This window comes from Halyomorpha halys, unplaced genomic scaffold, assembly GCF_000696795.3.
Source record: "Halyomorpha halys isolate HHAL.00 unplaced genomic scaffold, Hhal_1.1 Scaffold595.1, whole genome shotgun sequence".
Lineage (NCBI taxonomy): Eukaryota > Metazoa > Arthropoda > Insecta > Hemiptera > Pentatomidae > Halyomorpha > Halyomorpha halys.
The window spans coordinates 501,129-524,986 of NW_027112496.1; the positions used below are offsets into that span (position 1 = coordinate 501,129).

The 23,858-nt window shown below is 30.4% G+C and overlaps 1 protein-coding gene across 1 annotated transcript in view; it reads left to right on the plus strand.

The window, feature by feature from the left end:
- The window catches only part of LOC106684626 (alpha-tocopherol transfer protein), a 57,906-nt gene that overhangs the window by 20,856 nt on the left and 13,192 nt on the right, over positions 1-23,858 (plus strand). Inside the window, exon 2 of the mRNA XM_014426814.3 lies at positions 19,072-19,186. Coding sequence (XP_014282300.1) covers positions 19,075-19,186 — 112 coding nt within the window. The 5' untranslated portion in view covers positions 19,072-19,074. The remainder of the gene's footprint in view (positions 1-19,071; positions 19,187-23,858) is intronic.

Below are 23,858 nucleotides of genomic sequence, written 5' to 3' on the forward strand. Positions count from 1 at the left end.
TTTTATTTTAGTATGTATGTGATCATTTATCAATATTACCTATTGCCCACAACTGTGTGGCAGATTGTAATATCTATCAATAAATAAATCTCTTCTTCTTAAAAAAAAAAAAATTTCATTTAATCTGCTTTCATTTTCTTTTTTTTTGTAATAAAAATAATATAATCCCAGTGCAATGGCTAGAACCACTTGTACGCCGCCATACTTGCCTCTCTGAAAAGTACTGACTTGTGGATGGTAAGGACGGTTCCTTTGTTTACCGAGCATTTGTACAAGCTTCCGATTTGTGGCGAGCGGCCAACATGTAGAGGCCCCTTAAAATCAAACCAAAATTTATAATAGTCACAGCAGTAGATTAGTTTACAGAAAAACAAATAAATAAATAAATTAAAAACAAAACAAAAAGTTAGTTAAAAGAAATACTTGCTTGAGTTAGTAAATAAGTTAAAAGAAATAATTTAATAAATGAGTTAAGGGAATAAATAAGTCCAAAAAACAAAAAACTAAATTAAAAAAATTACTAATCCCAGAGCTAATTCCTAATGGCAGGTGATGATGTATGATCCCCTGGTAGGCCAAAATAATAGTTTCCGCCAAGATATACATAGTATTGAAGGCTTCTATCGGTTCGTTTAGACCCTGATAAAACATTAGATGTTTGTTTACATAAAATGTTTAAAATAATATTTATTTATGATATATTATGCCCTATGTAAGAGTTTTGTCATTAAAATATTTTTAAGCATAACGAGTTTTTGTTAGAATATTATGATGTAGTTTTATAATGAAAATTGTTTATGATCAGAACCTTAAGGCCGACTACAGCTGAATAAAGTTTGGTATCAAAATTAATACATATATGAGGTATTGTATTTCGCTTTATCGCTCCCTACTCACATATGTCACTCCATAGAATAAAAAAAAACAAAAAAAAAAAAAAAAAAACGATATCACGAAAACTTTGATATCAATGCTTCAAGAAGTTATTATTATTTGTAACTAAATCTCATTTCATCAATATAATTTGTTCAAGAAGATTGTCTCACATTGTAATAAATGATTGATGTTCATAAAGTTAAAAGGATAGAATTAAATAAAAATTTAATAAATTGATAAATAAAAATTTTGGTGTGGTGTATGTATCACACAGCTTTCACTTACTACCTTTTTTTTTTTTTAATAATCCTCGCTGGTTTCAGCATAGGAACAAATACAAAAAATTACAATTTGTTCTTAACTATTTATTCACTACTTAAATGTTATTGAATCAATCTTGACTATGAATGGTTATTTACAGTTTTCCTGTCACCTGAAATGCTTATATATCGATTAAGTAAAATTTGAAGTCATTTATTTAATTACTATGGTCCAGCAACCTCTTACGACGTCTTTTTTTTTTTATTTAATTTTTCACGATCTCAATACTTCTCCTTACTATATATTTCATAATATATATATTGAAAATTAAAATAATAGCAGAAAAAATAACTACATGAAATTTCTTGTTAATGTAAGTAATTTATTTTTGTACTATCAGCCATACAGACGCCTCTTAGCTAGTAAAGAAAACACTACGAGGAAGAATCCGATACGGTGACTTCCTCTTACGCCAGTCGTTATGCTAATGGACTATAATTAAAGAACCATGACTCAAATTGATATTTTCTTTCAGTTCTTAGTATTTTAGATGTTAAGGATGGTTAACTCAGTATGGATGGCTTGTAATTTACGACTGCAGTATGATGTTCCATCGTCTCATTGTTTATATTATCGTTTGTTGCAACATTTATGACTATCTGCTAAGATTGAGAAACTCAAACTACCGCTTCAAACTCATTATAGGATCTGAAAATACCATTTACTTGGACAAATATAAATTTGATTTTAATTGATATAGAATTAAATAAATAGAAACTATCATGTTCTATGTTGTAGATTACCCAATGCTGTGTTTTCTTAGGATTTTGATTCTTAATGATCAATTTCATGTAAATATTTACATGCTCAATCCTTGTCTTTTTTTTAAAGATTTCATTATTTTTAATTTACTTACATAGTCATTTAAGTGTGTACTTTTTGTTTATGTTCAATCTTAAAATGTATATTGGATGAATTTGTTAGAGATGGCCGTACGGGAGAGTTGGCGAATCGAAATATTTCGTAATACAACCACTCAGTATCTTGTAGTTAGTTTACGTCAGGCTGGGCTCAGAAGCACCGTCGATAAAAATACTGAGAAAAAAAAATATATATCTTAGTACATAACTTTTTTTTTTGTGTAGTACAAATATTTTACAATGGGTTAATTTAACATCCTGTAACACTATTTTTTGATTTGATTCTTTGTGTTTTGTGTGTTTATTGCCTTTTTCATATATCAACCTGTATTCTAATCGTAATATGGCAACCAATTAGCTTTCGCTAAATTTCGACATGGCTATTTTACCCGTACCAAAACAAGAACTCCGTCTGGTTTACGATGGACATATTAGTTTATACGCTTATAAAAAACTTGAACCTGGAAAATATCGAAAGTGAACCTGAACATCCACTGAAAACAGTGACCATGTCACAATTGGAAACCTCAAATCCTAAAAGATATATGTCCTGTTCTACAAAAGATGATAGAAGTTCGTAAGGATAGGAAGTAAGTAAGCTTTTGACTTCCAAAGAGCATATTGAAATAGTTTAAATAATTAATGTGTAAAGAGTAAGGAAGAATAAAAAAATATAAAAGAAAATAAGCTGAGTTAAAAAAGAAAAATTAAGAGTAACAAAGATCAAAGAGAAAAAGATTAATAAACTGGCCACGGTAGGAATGCGAAAAGCAACCAGACAGGATTTCCAGAGCAGTTCAGATGAAGAGGAACCTAAGGAAATGATACCTCGTTCCATGAAAACATTTTCTATATGAAGCAGATAATTGCGTTAGATGCGGTGAAAATTTTAATGATACCAGCTTGATTGAAGGTTGGCTTCAATGCCTCATTTGCAGTCTGCGGGTACGTAAAAATTGGTCTGAATTTGAGAAAATAACCTTCAAATGTGGAAATAAGGAGAAAAATAACTGCAATGTGTAAAAAAAAGTATCTTACTTAAAAGGAAATATCTTCAGTCGGACAAGTTAATAATTGCTTGAAGGCCAGCACGTATTAAGGGGGGAGGTCTTGATAATGTGGAGGGTTCAGCAGTAAAGGTTTTCGAATGGCCTCGCATCATGTAATATCAGTACTGGATTTTTTTTTATTCATTTATTCGTTTTTAATCAAGTCCTGGTAAGTTTAGAGATATCTCAATGCGTCCTGAAATTAATAGTCCTCTCTGAATTAAAACTTCGACTACGTGCTTGTTTGAAGGTCAATGAAGGTAATAGCGAATACTTATCTTGAAGGAGAAGGCTTGTTTTAAAATAATGATTTGGGCCATGAATAATGATTGTGAAGAACTAAACGCTCATATAAAGCCCTAGTAATGACTGATTCATTCATGAATAATAATAATAGCCACAAGGTTTAAAGGAGGTGAAAGTTCATTGCATGTAAAACTAGCGATATCTGCTTACATTTCTCTCTCACATGGTAAATATTCAGAGTAAGCCAAAAAAAATTTCCCCTCTTACGGCTTAGTTGGCACTTATCAAGAGCTATGCAACTAAAATCTGTGCATCCAGAAACTAATTCAAAATACAAAGAAGGATTTATATAAACTCATAATATAATATCTTGTAACGGTAGTAAACTATGAGTTCATATTTTATTTTAACCTGTATCCCAAGGGAGCTGAATCAATAAAATTTTTATTCATTAATAAATCTTTTGAATGAAAATTCCAAATCAAAATAAAGCTGACTGTATTATCATGAAATGTACTAATACCAAAATGTATTCTCTTTTTAGAAAAGAAAAAAGGTGGTTAAATTTGTTTTTCTTTACTTAGTCAAATTACAAAGAGTGAAGAGTGTGACTTGCATTTATAGCTCTGATGGTTAGTTGCGATATTATCATTTATAAATTCTTAAATAAGTTGATAAGAACATTATATGCATGACATGGATGATTTTTTTAGATAATTTTTTTGCAACATCATTTTCTGATTTAACCAGACCTTCACCTTCTTTTTTTCATTTTATTTTTTATTTTCCTTGTTCCTCATTTATATATATTGTTGTTGTTAAAGATAAAAGTTGAGTTGAGAATCATTATAGGAAAATCAGAAATAGTGGAGGTAATTCATTAGTTTGGAAGTTAGAGGCCTCACATCTGGTTACAGTGTGGTATATGTTCTTGTTCCTGCTCATTAAATAACTTGAAAAGAACATTATACATAACTAATAGTTTTTTTCAGATAAATATTTATGCAATACCTTCTGATTCATCCTGTACTTTACCTTGTTGTTGTTTTCCTTACTTCTCGTATTTATTAATTTTTTCTATCGTTAAAGAAACAAGTTGAGTGTTTTGAAAATCCTTATTATATAATTGGGGAAATAAGAACTAATGAGAAAATAGATCTTTATGTATAATTTATGTTGAGTGACGTGTTTACTATCCCATGTGGAATTATAGAATAAAGATAATAATTAATGCGAAAAACCTTAGCAAAATCTTCATTAAATCGGTTATACTTATGCGCTTTTTCAACCAACTATTAATACTCATATGTATACATTATATACTTATGTATATATATACATATATATATTATATAGTAGTATAATAAATATTTTCATGTTTTGATTTAAATGTAAATGTTTTTGAAAACGTATTTTAAAATTAAGATCAACTATTTCTTTTTTAATTTTCCATTTTAAAGATCGTATGAGTCCATGCTGATTTTAAACATATAAAAATAAAAATCATTCTAACTTATTTATATTTCTGAGTCAACTTCTGGAAGAGGAATTGGGAACCGCTGCTCGTGTGCCTCAAGATTGATAATAGTGCATATCCACGATTGATAATATTTTTATCATGTTGACCAAATATTCCGTTTCCGCTTCTTGAAGAAGTTATTTCTTCTGAAGAAAACTAATTCAGATCATGTAGAAAATTGATCATTATTGTATTTTTTACAAGAATGTTAAAACTGATGAAGATTTTTTCTTAATAATTACATATTTTAAAAAACTTATATTTAGGGAACCTAATCCATCGCTTTTTCTTTTGAACTTTCATTTAAATATAACGTTTTAGTTCAGTGAGACTGTAGAGTACATTCGTTAGTTTTTGTTTAATTTGACGTAAAAATTCATTGCCCATTAAGATCATTCACGTAAGAATGAAGATTGAGTTATTAACACTACTTCAGGTGGTTGAGGAAATATAATTAGGTGAAAAACTAAATACACTTTTCTTATGTCATCGAAAACAGGTTGTGTTTATATTCTCGTGACTGGTGTCATTACTTCACGGAAATTCCGTGGTGGAATCGACATTTCTCGGAGTTAATTGTGGCAGTAAAGTGATACAAACGTGACGGAATGGGTTACATCAATCAACTTTCGGATCAGAGGCTGCTGTGAATTATGACAAAATTTTGCCCATAAATTCATCTTAAGGAGGAATAGAATAATGAGCAAGTACGTTCGTTTAAATGAAATTTAATATACAGGTAGGTAACGTAAACTTACCCTTCCTTTGCTTACTAAATTTTTAATTTTTGTGACTAGGAATGGTGATGTAAAAAAAATACGTATTTTTTCTTGTCGTAGCAAGACCCTTTTGATCCCTTGGTGAGTTTGAAAATTCCTCCGTCGGTCCCAACAATTTTTATAATTTCTGTAAAACTGTTTCTGGTTTTGATATAAAAATATTGTTAATATCAAAGAACAGCTAAACCTCAATTTACACATTAACTAAGTATTGAAATTAAAAAGAGTAATTAAGTTTTGGTGGCAAGATTATTATTTACTAGTCGACGAGACTGTTTCAAATGGGTCTGCCACTGTCGAAATTATTATCAACATTTTTATTTCCCAAGTATATTTCTTTTAAATCTATTTTTATTTATAATTCATTTAATGTTTCATTATTTTACATTTTGTTTTGGTAACAAACCCATTTTAGAAACCCCAAAGATACCTCTCGTCATATGATCAATTAATAATAATCAATAAACGATGAACTAGGTGTTTTTTTTTCGTTGTAAAAACAAAACTGAATATTTCTGTTAATAATAATTATGAATGTTTTGTTATATGTTCAAGTGTAAATATTGTCGTGTTGACAAATAAAGAGCGTATTTATCATCTTTATCAGGAACACGCAGTAAAAGGTCATATTTACAGACGGTTGATCTACTTAAAAAAATATTAAATCGTAATATGTAAAGGAAATAATAGGCCTGAGGCCTAGTAAAACGTAAGATGTAAAACAAATTATAAGTAAAATTTTTTTTTTCGAATACAAACTTTTTTAAAACAGCTTCTGGAACATGAAATAAGAAAATGATATAGCATAGTATTTTGAAATAACTTTTAAATCAATTTACATTCCCTGTTGTCTCAAAAAAAAAAATTAGAACATAAAAAAACTTATGGATTATAAAATATGTTTGCTTGCTTTGACTCAATAGTTCAGAAATCGGTACTGCGATGACTATTATAGAAGTAGTTTTTAAAATTTTTATGGTTTATCAATGTAACTAGTTCAGAGCAAACAAATATAACCATGGATTATATCAAAACTGCCAAAAAAAATGCATAATAATTTTGGTAGTAGATTTTATTTATAATTTAAGGACTTCAGGACTTGCAACAAAAGTTTATGTTTTGTTTTTTGAATATAAAAAATGTAGAAGTTTCAGTCAACAAATTTTGATTTTACAAATTGTTGAATAACAGAATACGTTATGAATGCCATGTAACTAAAATACCAAAAAATTAATTTTTTTTCATTGTTAATTTAGCGCCCTCTTTGACCCTGTGCCCTTAGTGAGTACACATCACGCCTGCTGCCAAGTACATTGGCTAATATTGCTTCCTCACTGTTTCCATTTATTTTTTTTTTCAGATCACCTTGTTTAATTTTCTGTAAATTGCATATCCTAGAAATTCTTCTTTACCAGCAAATTTGTATTTTATTGGTTATATAAATATACTACATACTACATAATTGCATACATGTTAGGAGTGATGGTTTGTATCTTGAGAATAAACGAGACATTTTTAAATATAGGTGTTTTAGATAACGAATTAACACATGGAAACGCTAAGAGATTTGAAAAACTGACATAAGTCCAATTTTAGATTGATTTTTTCCAATCATAAGATGGATTTAAATTTAAGATCCAAATTTAAACTAAATCAGAAAAGTAGTTTCAAAATTCAGGTGTGTCAAGTATAATACATTCGGGCATACTTAAGCGAATGTTGAGGACGGAATTCAATAAAATTGGTACGAAACCATCCAGTTACTAACACGCACAATTTTTGAAAATACCCTGTAATATTTGAAAATTACAGAAAGACACAGAACCAAGTTTGTCTCTTGATTTCTACGTACGTTATTACGTGATTTCACGTTTTTAACGTAAAATAATAGCAGTAATATTTGGTTCTGAGTCCAGAACAACTATCAAACGAAACATATAAAAATTTAAAATAAAAGTGATAAGGTATAGATACCATTTCAATAAATTTTGTATCAAATGAATTTTTCGAAAGTGAACATTTTTTCATAAGTCTGCAATATTGACAGATTTTTTTTACACGAATATTACATAAACTTTCATCAGAAAGGAATTTCAAATACTATAGGTGCAAGGGAGTTGTTGCAACAACTTGGTGGAGGGAGAGGAAGCGAAATATAAAATTTCCCAACAATTTTGACCAGATTTCCTAACTTCCAACCCAAAAGATCTGGAAAGTATTTTCTGAGTTTTGTTCTATTTATAAACATTTTCGAAAACTGATATATCTAAATAGCAATTATGAGTAGAATAATATTTTATTACAGCTTTTATGGCTTGAAGTTATTATTATTGGCGCGACAGACTATAGAGGTCCAAGTCCTCCCGTGATGTATAGCTTGAAGTACGCTTTCAAATTTCCCAACTTTTCGAGTTTTCAAATTTTTTGGGAGAATGACATCTCTTCTCCTGTTCATTGTCACTAGAATAACTGAATTTACCCTAAATAAAATAATAAAATGATGAGAAGATGGGTGTGTGGTTAATAATGATTCACAAAAAAGTAAAACTTTTAAAAATTTTGTGAATAAAGGTTTGAATTTCAAACCTTCGTCGGGGCTACTCGTACGGAGTTGTCATAATTGAGTCCGTGTATCATTATTGACCGCTCCTGTGACCATTTTCTTCTCGTATTGAATCTTCGGTCAACTGTAAACACCTCATTAAAAATAATAAAACTTGATGATCATGATATCATTGATGAATCATGAAATAAGTCTCTTGTTTATTCAACGCACCAAAACTAGATGCAAGGGATTTTCTTATCTACAAGAAGCAGATTCTCTGTGTTGAATATTTGGTCCTTTTCGGAATATTCCATGATGGACAATTAGAAAAATACGGATCTCAGGGAAGTTTAAAATGTGAGCTTGGGAGATATCTAGAATCAGTATATATATATATTTTTTTTTTTTTTCGTACCCCCTGACGAAATAAGTAATTGAATACATGCAATATTTATATCTGGTAGTTTGTGATTCCTTTGATTGCCCTGTGGCATTCATATTTGCACCCGTCACAAATAATAAGGGAATTGGATAATTGATTTGATGGAGGGCATTTCAGGGCAGTGAGAAACAACACTGCTCATCAAAGTCATCAATGGTGAACTGCATATTCCTCCAAAACTCAAATTTAGTAACTTGACAAAGACAAACAAAAAACATATTTTTGATGTTTCAAAATATCATGTTAAAATCTGTATAATTTTATTTCATTATACTCAGATAGGAAATATAGAATCGAAAAAATTTAGACAGGAGGTTTTGGCAGTTCACCGTCGATCACTTTTTTGATTCAAGTATTACAGGATAGCATTTTATTTACAAATTTTATAGAAAATAATTTTTATCTGTTCCTAAAAAACGTAGATGTAACTTCATCCAATTTGTGATTGACTGTAATGATCAAACTGTCAAAAGTCATTTAGTAGTCAAGCAATATTTAAAAAGCGCCTGAAATCAAAAAACGGCATAAAACACTCCATGGTGGTGCCGTCTTTTCAAACAGATAATTATAGTAAGTTGGTCGATGTAGGGCATGTCATAATCTCACAAGAGGAAATCATAACGCAAAAAATCATAACACTAGAATCAATATTTTTTTTTTTTCAAACCTCTTTATTTTTTTATATGGTTACAGAATACATAAATAGAATCAATATATATTTTTTTTCATACGCTCCTGTAATGATTTTAGTGGGTATTTGGTACGTACATATAGGAGGTATGCTATATGTATACCTGGGTGTTAAGGATACCTTGGATTGCCTTTTGGCATTATAAGGTTAAGTGAGGGGTCCAATGAAGGTTGTATCTTGGTTGGCTTACGCTAGTGGATTAATGGAATGGGGAGGTAAATAGTAAATAAGTAGAATCAATTTTTTTTTCTTACCCTCCTGTAATGATTTTAGTGGGTAATAATCAATAAAATTTTTATCTTTGATTTAAGACAGGTTACTAAAATAAATTCACGGTATTAGATGGTGTATCAGTTAATTACATATCCTTATTTCTATCAGCCACAGCAGAATGATTTGAATAAAAATTGGACGGGTTTTTAGGGTGTTGTTACAATAATTGAGTATTTGATTACAAGACGTGACTGCTGGGAAATGAAGATAGTGATTTGAAGGCTATTGAAATTAAAGCATTTTCTTTTTTAAGAAACTGTGAGCCATCGGTTGTCAATACTACAAAAGAATTTCAATTAATCTTGTGATATATAATTTAAATAATATCCCATTTTAATGGTTTTCCGTTTTAAAATTGTAGCATTTGAATCCTCGCCAAGGTTAAATTAATTTGAATTGATTTTTACAAGTCGAAGGAGATCATTGAATTAAAATTTACTTATCTTTAGGGATAGAAGGAAAATGACAATGGATTGTAACATCTGATAATTTAATGAGTTTTACAATGTAAAATGTACTTCAAGTAGTTATTTACGATATTCCTAATTAACCATGAACAAACACTCCTCCTGAACATCACTCATATTTAATTATATCTATCTATAAATTCTTCGCTCGTGTTTCAGATGTATGAAAAAGCCATTTTTAAATGCCAAGGCTTTTAAGATTCATGTTTTATTTTTCTGACTATCATTGAAGTTAATATTGACTTCACTTACTAGTTTCCAGTTCCTTGTAATATAATCAAGTTTTCCAAGATAAGGGATTAATTTAGGTTCTTGCAGTGGAGAACTAATGAAGTCTATAAAACTTGCGGATTCGCGCTTTTGATTTAGTTTTTATTCATTCCACTACTCAAAGAAAATTAATTATTCATACCCTTGTAACATGACCTACTGAAGATTATAGTCCTAACAAATAATCAATGTACAGATCAGGAAAATGTATATGCATTTATTGTCATTACGTTAGTATCGATCTCTTTTCCGTCGCTCAAGAGCGTTGGATTTGAACGAATGAGGTATCAAAAGAAAGCGAAGTTCATGGAGAAGTGACAAAACTAAATTTTTCTTTTTTAATAATTTATTTATTGTTATTTACAACTGTATAAATATATATACACCAAGTTAATTTTCTGTTAGTAGATAGAATGACATGATACAAACATATGGATAATGTACTCATTGATAGAACTCCAATGACATTTCTAGAGGAGAAGATCTCGAGACCATCTTCTTTTAAGACGTCTAGGAGGATTATTAGGTAACGAGGGAGAAGCAAGGTTAGAAACAAGTGGGTTTGGGTGGTCAGGAAGTTTATCATGGAAGGAATGGTATCTGGTTCTGGCCAAATCGGCAACATATGGGACATTGAGGTTATGATGGATGATTTGATTTGTGACAAAGTAAGGAGCGTTAAGGATTTTACGAAGGATTTTGGACTGTAAGAATAGGATTCGGTCCATGGAAGTTTATCATGGAAGGAATGGTATCTGGTTCTGGCCAAATCGGCAACATAAGGAACATTGAGGTCTTTATAGATGACCTAATTTGTAACAAAGGACCATTAAAAAAAATACTAAATTAACTGGACCCTCTTAATTGCCCCGTTAATGTCAATAAGTTATTAGCGGTAAAAGTTGTTTTCATTTTCACCTTTAGGGGAATCAAGATCCCTTATTTTATGTTGTTTATCATTTTCTCAACTAACTGTTGATCCAGATGAACATTCATTTTAATTTGGTTGTTTTTAAATTCTTTTGCCAACTACAGTATTTACAGAAAAACGAATATATTAAAGCCTCTTGAGGCTAATTTACTTCAGGAATATTTTTTGTAACCAAAATTGAATTTCAACCAAACCTTTCTTCACTTACTTATCTTGAAGGTGGAATACTGATGAGTTTTCCATTTTCTTCATATCGTTTCAGATTTTTTCCCTCACTCTTCAATATAAGTAGTTAGTTGTAAGTGTTTAAGACCCAAATAACAAAGAAGTTAGTTCGATGTTATTTTTTCCCTTCAGCAAGCCTACGTCGACGTTTGTCCCAAAAAAAGTTAAAACATTATTAACGTTTTGGCATTATTTGGGCATTTAAAATTTTTAAATTAGTCATATATTTTAAACATATGTTTTTTAAAAGTAAGTTTTAAATATTATTTGAATAATTGCATAAAAATATATATTATTGAAGAAATAATGATGTTAATCATTATATTTTATGTCGTACAATTGATTATGCTTAAGACCATAATATTAAATGAACAATAATAATAAATAATAAAAATCAGAATTATTTTCAATCATTTATATTGACTAGAGAATAGTTTTTGTAGAAGATATACTAGAAGAAAATAGATATTAGATAGAAAATATATTATATAGAAGAAAAGATATAAGTGGGCTCAATACATCTCAATGCACAAACCATCAACATCCCAACACAAAGAGCCGGTAAGCCAAATAAATTCGAATATTACAACTCAGATAATTGAAAATGCAATGAGGAAATTCCTTGCAGCTTAGGAGAAAGTACAAACATAAACTCTGGTTATACCAAAGCATAGTGAGTCTTTATCAACCGTTCTTTCTGTATCAACCAGTCTATAGACCAGAATATATTAATTTTGTTTTTTTAATGAAGATGTTGAGAGTAGTACTTTCCGTATTTGATCAATCCTATATCCTTTTTTCTGTATATCTGTTCTTAAAGTAATTCCTTGGCGCTATAGGTAGCAGGAGGGTGGCATAATACCTACTCTCCTTCAATGCAAAAGTGAAGCCAAAAAGATTTACGTTAGTGTTTATAGGAATATCGGCTATTGTAATCTAAATTGAAACAGAAGGCAGTTAGTGATTAGCTCTTACTTTTCTTCTACTCCCCTACTCCATCGTAAGGTCCACTTTTTTGGCTTCACTTTTCCTGCCAGCTTACCCCATACATTATACTGCTTCCTCTAACGTGCATGGGAATCATTTTTAGCCTCATTTTAATAAACAATTTTGATTGGCATCAAAACAGGTAGACGCAGTACGGGGTAAAGGGGTTGGGATGGATACTCCGCACTCAGTAAGCTCTAGCTAGTTTGATGACAGTCACATGTGATTGTTGTAAAAACCTTTTATTTAACCTAAAACAGATTTAATATAATGTACCCAACCCCTGAGTTTAAAGAGTCTCATCCAGAAATTCCGAACCGGTGGAATTTTACAGCTTATTAAAATTTAAATACTTCATTATTTTTGGTCATTATTAGATTTTTACTTTCCAACTACTAAAAAGTATGGAAAGTTTGAAATTTTCGATGTGCAAACGGCGATTGTTCTATCTGGTCTATCTATTTGTGTATCCCATGGTAACTGTTCACCAAGTCGAAAACTATTAATGAGCCTGAACATTCCAGATGATTATTATACACCGTTTTTTAATTTCAGGCGCTTTTTAAATAATGTTCGATTTAAACAATCTTAAAGTCTCCTCTTCCCATTTTAAGCTAACATTTCAAAAGTGATATAGAACCATTGCTCCCCGGGGGTCTTAGCGGGTCCGGTGGGGAAGTATCCAGAGGTTTGTTTTCGTCCCGCAGGTGTCGACAAGCTGCCGTAACTCACTAATTGACCCCCTTGGACTCCAGTTGTTTCATGAGCTCCTATTAGCAACCAGTCTTGTCGGAATATAAATCGTAAACTCCCTGAGAATCTCACAGTCTGAAATAGATACCTGGGCCCTGTTTCATAATAACAGCTAATAGTATTAGTTGATAGTACAAGTATAGAAACTAGTTTGGTAATAATACTAATACTTATTTTTTTCATGATAAGAATGACTATTAGTGATATTACAGGAATTAAAAAATACTAAAGTACAAGTTACTATTGTACAAGTCTGTGTAATTGAATTAAGATAAATCTATAAGACTAATAGTATTAGTCTGTACTTTATTATGAAACAGGGCCCTGGACTCACTGATCCAGAGGGCTGCGGTTTATATAAAAGTTTTTTTTATTATTATTGACCTATAGGACATTATATCTGCTACACGATGATTATTCGTTATGTGAAGAGGATAAGGTCATGCAAGACATTAATCTCTCTTGTTCTTATTTATTTATTTACTTATTTCGTCAGAGAGGTACAAAAAAAATATGATTATTTAAATTGTATATAACTTAAAAAACAATTCTAATCTAGATGAAAACGGAATAACGGGCCTACTATCGAGACATGCTCCTCTCACCGGCTTCCTAATCGGACCAATATTAGAGAATAAACAGAAAAATATATCCTAATGCATTTAACATTCAAGTATTAAAGAAAGTAGTGTGCGTGGACATAACAGATATTTGAATTCACCTAATGTTATTTGTTAATGCAGATATTGAAATGGGGTCTATTTTCGAAATAGAGTTTTCAACGTATTTGTGCGTTTTAGAGCCCCAGAATCAAATAAACTATTTTTTGGCTATTCGTCTATCTATGTGAGTGGATATTATTAGATCATCTTTAGAAGAGGTCAAGCGTTGTTTCAACTTTTTATTTTTTTACAGATATCCCATGTCTGTGTACCAAATATCTTTCTGCAGTCAGAGAACAAAATGTTTTTCTATAAATTGTAGCACCAAAAAGCCTCTAAATATCATCATGGAATGTCTATAGTTTTCTTCTAGTATCCCTTCAAATTTTCAAAGAAATATATAAACATTTCTCAGATTGCAGGAAATCTTTTTGATTGAATTACGATCATGAAGACTGTATTTCAATAAATAAAAAAAAATTAACTACCTACATCTTCTACTAACGTTCGTCCAACATCCAAAAAATCGTATGAGTTCTCGGAAACATCTTATGCTAGGAGTCCTCGGGAACCTCTTATCTTGGTGATTGATGGGAAGTGCGATTTCAGCTGGCGAGCGAAAATGACCGTTAGAGTAATTAACCAATCAGTAAAAATACTTGGCCATCAGGAAGATATTGGGATAACAAGCTAATTCTGAATGAGGAGAAAGCAGCATTCATGAGAAGGAGACTGATCGGTGGAAAATGTTTTCCACCTCAACTTTATATGCTCAGATACCTTGTTGAAACAAATTAAAGCAAAATCAATTTATTACAAAGTAGCTTCCAATGATTATCTTTGTTGGATTAGCAGTTGTTATGATATTTGCCTATATAAATCCACAAGATATTGATTTCTCGTTGTTTGGGTCAAAATGTTATTTTTGAAAAACTGTACCTGAGAAACTATTGAACACAAAGAATTTTATCAGGCTAAAATTTATACTTCTCTTAAAAAGGTTTAAATAATTCTTTTTATACACTAGATTGGTTTAAAGATATTGAAAAATGCGTGGAAAATATTAGACTTTTTAGTTTGTCGATTAACATTTTGTTATTTATTCTTATTGTTTAAGTCATAATTGTTTCCACCATGAGATTATCTCTAAATTTTCACCACACAAGATCTATATTACGATTTCAAGAAAGAAATTCAAGAAAAAAACCTATTTGATACATGATAGGCTCTTTTTGACTTTAAATAGAAAGTACTAATTTGGAAAAAAATATTCAAATTTTGCCTTAGTGGGAATTTGTTTCACACAAAATCCTGTGTGTATTGTTTTATTATTAGCCTTAGTATTTTAAGACTTTGCTTTCGAAACCTACCAATTTTGTTATACGAGGGTGGTTTAAAAATTTCTCGGAATGTACTAGAAATAAGTGTCTTACCTCGGTGGAACTGCTATTGTTTTTCAACACACACAGTTCTACCTGTAGACTAATGCATTTGGTCCAGCTATGTTCCAATGCCTTGTCCCATCTCGAAAATGAGATTCCTCCAGGTCTGCAAAATACCTCTGCAATTCGGCTTTCAGTTCTTCCGTTGTAGGAAATCTCCGTCCACCCAGGAAAAATGTCAGCTTGGGGAAGAGATGAAAGTCTGATGGTGCCAAATGAGGTGAATAAAGTGGATGAGGTAACATTTCGTACCTCAGTTCATGAAGTTTTGCCATGGCAATAGCACTTGTTGTCCTGATGAAAGTTGACTTTCTTCCTTGCCAAACCAGGCCTTTTTTCGCGTATCTTTTCCTGTAGTTGGTCTAGGAGCTTTGCGTAGTGCTGCCCCGTAATTGTTTGGCCAGTAGGAAGATAATCTATCACCAGAATGGCTTTTGCATCCCAGAAAACTGAGGCGATGATCTTTCTGGCCGAACGTAGAGCCTTTGCTGTCATTGGAGATGGTGACTCAGTATGTTTCCACTGCTTTGACTGCTGTTTTGTCTCTGGGGTATAGTAGTGGACCCAAGTTTCATCTGTATTCACAAATCGGCGCAAAATATCTTCTTGGTTGCGCTGAAAACGGGCCAGTTTGTTAGTTAAAATATGAAATACCCCTTCAGATGACATCTCTACAGCTTCAGCAATCTCACGCACTTTCAGTCGAAGATCCTTCATGACCATGTGCGATAAATTCTAGGGTCGTAGCACTTTTTAGCCGTCCACTACGCGGATCATCATCTAAGCTCTCCCGACCAAATTTAAACTCTCTGGTCCACTTAGAAACAGTTGAATATGAAAGAACAGACTCTCCCAGTGTGTTCTGAAAGCCAGCATGATGAATTTCCTTTGCTGTCAAATATTTCTTTACAAAGTACTTAATCACTGCTCGAGTTTTTTCCATTGTCACAAATCACTACGCATAAATAAACAACAAAAAGTCGTCACTACCATTCACGCCACGTGTTCACTCACAAAGGATGTGTGATTATCGCGCGGGAACCTCGTTGCTTGTTTATGTTAGCACTGACATCTAGCGGTGATTCCGAAAATTTTTCAAACCACCCTCGTAACATTATTTGTTTGTAGTGAAATAAACATAATTTGTTTTTTGAAAGATATTAGTTGGAGTAAAATACGATATAAATTCGATTTTTAGCAAATAAGCCAAAGTTACTTTAGACACATATTATACGAAAATTAAAAATATTGATGTAATTTAATTATCCATCGTCTCTGATTTCTTAAGTTAAGAAACCAAGGCTGACTGACCGAACCACATTAAAGGGAATATTATTCTTTTTAATAGACTCTTTTAAAGTATTTCAGTTTTCTCATACAATCAAATCCAAATAAAAAAAAGAAAACTTGCTCGAATAAAACCCAGCAAATAATTAAAGACTCTTGAAATAATAATCTAATGCTACGTCAGAGGAAATACCCGGGTTTGAGAAAGATCATAGATACCGAGGAAGGTTAAATAATTTTTGAGACAGGGTTTCCACGCTCAGCGTTTTAGAACAATGGAGGTTGATAGACAGTTCTATATACTGCTAAAATTTGATGTTGATTTTTGACCCATGTATGTGGAATCGGTTTATAACCATGGGTTCCCATTGTACAATTTTTTAACGATTATTTTACTACAAAAAGTGATATTGATTAGTATGAATAGGTGACAAAAACTTCACATCATGAAATAAGTAATTAAATTTACGTGCATGCGTCTGTATATATGTATGTATGTGTGAATATGTATGTATATGTATGCGTATAAATGTACACATGTGAAATAAAATAGTCAATTGAATGTTGCTGGAAACTAATAGGAAGGCGTTGATGACCAGGGAAGTTTTACGCCGTTAAACAAAACAGAACAGTAATTAAATTTATCACATAAAAAAATCGTTCTCTTATTTTTTTTTAAAGACCCCAACAGTACACATTTCCCCAACTAATTCGGGTAATTGTTTAAATAGCCTTTAATTCTCAAAACCAATGTTCAAAGCTTTTCTGTGAAGAGACAAAAAATCAATACGGTTTTCTAAAATTTATATTATTAAAAAATTTTAACTTAAGAAAGTTGTAACGTTTTTATTTTATGATTAAGCCAACAAAAACTGGTATTACATATCAATTTAAATTTAAAAAAATGTAAAATAATGGTGACCATAAAAATAATTAACAGTAATTATCATGAGGTTAGTATTCAAGTAGTATGAATTTGCACACGCTTCACAGCAATGTAAAACACCAAAAGTTCTTCCCACACGTAAATCAAGTGCAAACATTCTTACAAACACGTCAAGTTAAGTTACTTCGGGTAAGCGAAGTTTCCGTTATTCTCGAGTATTTATTGTTTCCGTTTGAAATACAATTCAAATAAAAAATAATATACAACACCTTATGAAACTATTACTAAATACTGAGGAAATAGTAAATGGAAGTATCGCGTTCGTGAAAATTTTCCAATTGGAGTTGTCAATAGAAATGCACGTTCTGAGGTCCGCTGAGTTCCAATTAATAAATCCCGCAGAATGATCTGCGGGTTTGATCAGCCTGCTTCGAAAACGAAAATTCCGACGAAATTGAAATTAAATATTTAGAGCATCCGTGTGCCTAGGATGTTACAGAACTTTTTCGTCAAAATCAACCTACCTAAACTGTCACTTTATAGGGTCGATTTTACACACGTTTACTAAACAATTTTGATTAAACTCAGTATATTAATATCAAAGTAATGATATAACAATACAACAGTTTGGTATTATACTCATTGAAATAGTTTAACAGGGTTTAAATACAAAATTTAAAAAAAATATATATATTTTTTTATTATTTGTAATAAATAAAAAAAATATATATATTTTTTATTATTTGTAATAAATAACCAGTTCTTATTATGAGAAGTAATAAATAATGGATAAATACAAAATATTGAAGAATTTGATGAATAAGTAAATGAAGAAAAAAAAAGAATCCTCGTGAATGTCAACATTAGCCGATCCGTTATAGCTCATTCAAACTTTTATTTTATTTTTTTATATAGAATGGAAAATAATTGCTTTAGGCATGCCTAATATCTCTTATGTTGGATTTTCTTTCGATTTCGGATCGGGCCGGATCAAACCCAATGTAGTTATGGTCAATGTGATAAATTTTTTCATGTCGTCATAGTTATTAAATATTATATACTTATTTTTTTATTTAGTCTAACGAGAATACTTTATCAGGGTGTATGAAATGGTACGACCACCGAAATTTTTCTGTGCCCTAAAAAAATATATATTTACTCGAAAAATGATAAAAAAAAAAAATTATTTTTTTTTTTTAAATTTCTCTCTTAGAATAAAGCCAAACGTATAAAACTACAACAGTTTCATGGGTACGACAGAATGTTAAAGTCTTAATATAGATCACTGAAGAAAACTGTTATTACTTTTTTTTTTTACTAAATGCTTACTTGTATTTGAATGATATGAAATAAATACTTGTAGTGCATAATTATTGCTGCACTATATATTACCTTCCCATCAATTCATCACTCGATGTGGTTTTGTTGTTTCCTGGATCATTAAAATAATTCTAAGAACTATGATTTTCATGCCAATTTAACAACTTATGTTCTTTGTGTTAAAACGATAATATTTTTTTTACCAGATAATTCTTGAATAACGCTTTTTCTTTTTTCCAGACGATGAGGTACCCTTTCAAGAACCTCACCAATATCGTGGACAAGGACAAGAAGGAAGATATCAGGCATATCCGGGAATGGCTGAAGCACCAGCAACATCTTCCCGATATATCAGGTTCCATTTTTCTTCTAATGATATCTCACATTTTGTTGATCATTATCATTCCTATTAGAATAAGCTGCAATACAAAGTATGCTCAAGTGATACTTCTCAAATACATCGTTGGATCTCTATTTTCATTTTTTTAAATTTCATTTCTATTATTATTTTGAGTAACCACTTCTTTTGGATATGGCAAAGTATACGAATATGATTTTATGCGATAGAACTTATTTACTTTGCAATTATTGGGGATTTAAAACTTCTCTTACATATTCAGTGTCATAACACAGATCATAGTATTTTGCGATCTATGTTACATATTCCTTAATCGATACGAGAAAACCTATGCTTTTATTGTCATGTACCATAAAGAACATATCTTCTTTGTCTTTTGATTTTAAACTAACCCTTTAACAATTAATATTTTAAATTAATTTAAGTATAAAAGCTCATTGACATCAAATCAACAAAATTAAATGCAGCCATCCTGTTATTTAAGGTATAACAAAATAAGAGGAGTAGGATAATTATAACAATAACAATAAATGCTTTAATATATTTTCGTAAGCCATCAAAGAGGGTAAAAGTTATGAAAAACTTAAATTTTATTATGAAATTTAAACAGTATTTCTGTTCACGATTTATTATAGGAGAATAGCCTAGAAAAACTTCTTTACTGGTTGATATGAACTGAATAAAGACGAGAATGTACAGCACTCAAAAAATAACTGGAGATTTGTATAAAGCGATAAAAGTCTTCAATCAGTTCTTCAACTTGTTTGTTTTCTACAAAAATAAATTTCCACGCCTTACAATAAATATTAGAATATTAATGAAGAATAAAGAATGAATTAAAAATTGAGAATGAAAAATATAAATTTATTGCATTATATTATTTTTTAACATTTCAATATGAGCTCATTTCAATTTCAATATTAAAGATAGCTCTTTAAGAATTGAAAATATATATTACATTAAAAAATGAATAATAAAGAATACAAAGTTAATTATTATTTTTTATAATCAATAGCTCAATAACATATTTCTATTATATGTACATATATATATCAGGTTGACCGTAGGAGATGAGGTGATGGTAAACCATTATACCACTATAATAGCAATCAAACATTTCATAAGAACCAAGGTTCGATTATAAATGATTTGAATGTATTCTAACCATGATCCAATTTAAAATATTAAAACGGTTTATATTGCAAAATAAAAATTAATAAATAAAAGGGGGGAGGAACAGTGTCGATTAGGAGTGAATAATACCATCCAAAACCCAATTTTTCACCATGAAGTTTATTTCTAATCGGCATCAGATGGATCAGGAAGGGTGGCAAATGGAATATCCTGATGGAAAGGAAAAAACAAACGAAATTCTAAATATTATTTTTATGAATATAAGATTCTCTCTGTTTAAAAGAGTGACGCTGGAACAACGCCTAGTCCCTACAACAGATGAGTCAAATTTCTTATTGAATGAACCAAAAAATCATCGGAGGTGCTTACTGAAAATTTATTACACTTTTGAAACTCTTTTCTCGAGGAACTCGTTCTGAAGAGAATCGAAATATTATTTGATATTTAAACTCAATAATAGTAATTGTTATTGCCTCCATCTAGATTGTGTGTTGGCTATTAGTTAGTAGGGTACTTGGTTCATTAACTTCATAGAGATATGTCAGGGACAAGTTGCCTATTTAGTATTGGTCGTTGACACCTTTATGGTATTAACCCATTATCTTCCCTTAATTCATTATTTAACGACCTCTTTTAGCCTTGACGCAGCGGCTAAGTACACCGTTTTGTATTTATCATCATCTGCTTAAGCTCATTTGATTCTTCATACTGCATTTAAATAAAATGCTAAAAGTTACAGGCCTGGTGAGAAAAAACGCATCCTTCCTTTTTTCTATACCACTAGCGCAACTTTGACATTATGCTTTAATAAGTTCAATAATGGGCACCTTTAGCTTTATATAACGATTTTATATAAACAGTTAAATGGGATTTTATCCAAATTTTGTTTTTAGAACCTACCTCTTTATAAAAAAAAAAACTCTCATCATTTCGATATAACTGTTGAAATTATGAACTCAACAGCGAAGAAACTCCAACAGTTTCAGAGTAATATTCTGAGACAATTTGTTAAGCATACTTCATTACAAAGAAAAGAGCAAAAACTGACAACATCCCTACAACGCGAACTGTCGACAATAAAGGAATTTATCGCACGGAAGCACATAAAATTCTTTGGTTGCCTCCAATACTGCACTAATTCACTATTCCAGACACAAACCCCAACAAAACGCCCACTAAAAAATTAATTTAAAATTATCTTAATCATTATCATGATTTGAAAGTTTTGATATAATCAATTTATTTTTCAAAAATAAAAACTATAGTCAAATGTATATTTTTTTTTTAATTTAAAATTTAATCAGTGATGGTGTCTGTGGCATATATAAAAAGTCTAGTGTAATTAATCGAGTCGATTAACTTGATTAATTTTGATTCAATTTTGGTCCAATCTATTCAATTCAATCGATTCATTTCAATCATTTTTCACGGAACGACCTTAAAGACCACGCGAATATCATTATTTTAAATTCCTTTCATTTCACATCATTCCCCTTTCTTATGTTCTTAAATAAAAATATCACAGTTTTGACATACATGTCAGAATAAAAAAAAAAAAATTAAGTATCCTTACTAGAAAAAGAAAAAAACCTGTTGAGAATTAAATTTCAAATCAACATCTAATTTATATTGCAATACGGATTCATATTAAGCAGTATATTTATTCATAATTTACTTTAATGTGTGAAAATCGCGACCTTCATCCCATTTTTTTTATCTAAAGTTTTTGTTGAATAATGAAATTAAATGCATCTAATTTTGATTCAATTTTGGTCCAATTTATTCAAGTCAATCAATTCATTTCAATCGTCCTCATTTTTCACGAAACGGCCTTAAAGACCACGCAAATACACATTAACAGCCTCAGATTCGTCAATTGACTAACTTGCTACTTACAACAAGAAAACTGGTGAGCTTTGTCATCAGACGTCAGAATCCCGTTTTCCAATCCATCTCCTTTCCTCATTTTCCGGTCGAAATGATTTTCAAATAAAATAAAAGAGATCGTACTCACCAATACTGCCCCTTATATATCAAAGAGACCCTAATATTTTAGAAATCCAAAAGGTTAAATCGAAACGCAATCGATCACGCAGTCGATTTCATTTTCATTTTCAGGACCTCTGGGAACATACATAAGGATCCTAATATGTTAGGAATGGTGAATGTAAAATGACTAAAACCCAATACTTGACTAATTCATATGTTAGATAATAATATAAAAATTGTTTTTTTGTTTTTTTTTATAGCGGTTGTAACCATTCAGGTTTCAAAGCAAACGGTAACGGATAAGATCTTTGTTTTTAAAACTAAACGTCGCAAGCTATCACGATTATCTGCTATTGTGTTTTTAGTATTCAGAGAGAGAAATGGCTACTTCATGCGCAGAACTTCAGCGACTCGTATCTATCAAAATATTCATACGGAAGTTATGACTATTGGCCGGATGCCCAAGCACGAATTCAGACCCGACTTGAATACGAAACATTCTTTATGCAAGAGTAACTCGAAAGTGATAGAGGATAGTTCAGCTCACGTATGTTAACTTTGAAGGCTGTCATATAAATAAGCGCTGGTAGTTTGTTTATATATAACATTATTCTAACTTATATTTACACAAACTATAATAATATTATTCGATATTGAATTAACCAAATAGACAATTGAATTTTCAAACCAAATTTATTGTTTTTGAATCTACCAACAGACAATAGATGCATTTAATTTCATTATTCAACAAACACTTTAGATAAAAAAATGGAAATAAGGTGGTGGAAAACACGATTTTCACACTTTAAAGTAAATTATGAATAAATATACTGCTTAATATGAATCCGTATTGCAACATTTATTAAATGTTGATTTGAAATGTCTTTAATTATGAACAGGTTTTTTTCTTTTTCTAGTAAGGATACTAAAATTTTTTATTTTTTTATTCTGAAATATAAGCCAAAACTGTGATATTTTTATTTAATAAAGAACATAAGAAAGGGGAATGACATAAAATGAAAGAAAGTGAAAATAATGATATTCGCGTGGTCCTTAAGGCCGTTCCATGAAAAATGATTGAAATGAATCGATTGAATTGGACCAAAATTAATCAATTAAATTGAATCGATTAATTACACTAAACTTTTTATATATGCCACAGTCACCTTAACTGATTAAATTTTAAATAAAAAAAATATTCATTTGACTATAGTGTTATTTTTCAAAAATTATTTAAAAAATAAATTGATTATATAAAAACTTTGAAATCATAATACTGATTAAGATAATTTTAAACAAAATAATATGAATTTTTTTTAATATATATTACTTTTTTTTAATTTTAATTTAAGAAATAATTCATAGTAACTTCAATTCTATAACATTTCTAGCCGGCACATACATAACAGTGGGATCAATGTTTTTATCAAGGCACAGCGGTGGTTCAGTGTTAATACTTACATTACTGACACTAATTCAAATTAATAAGGATTAAAGACAATGTCTTAATTCTTTTTAAAAAAATTATGATACACTAAAATTATAC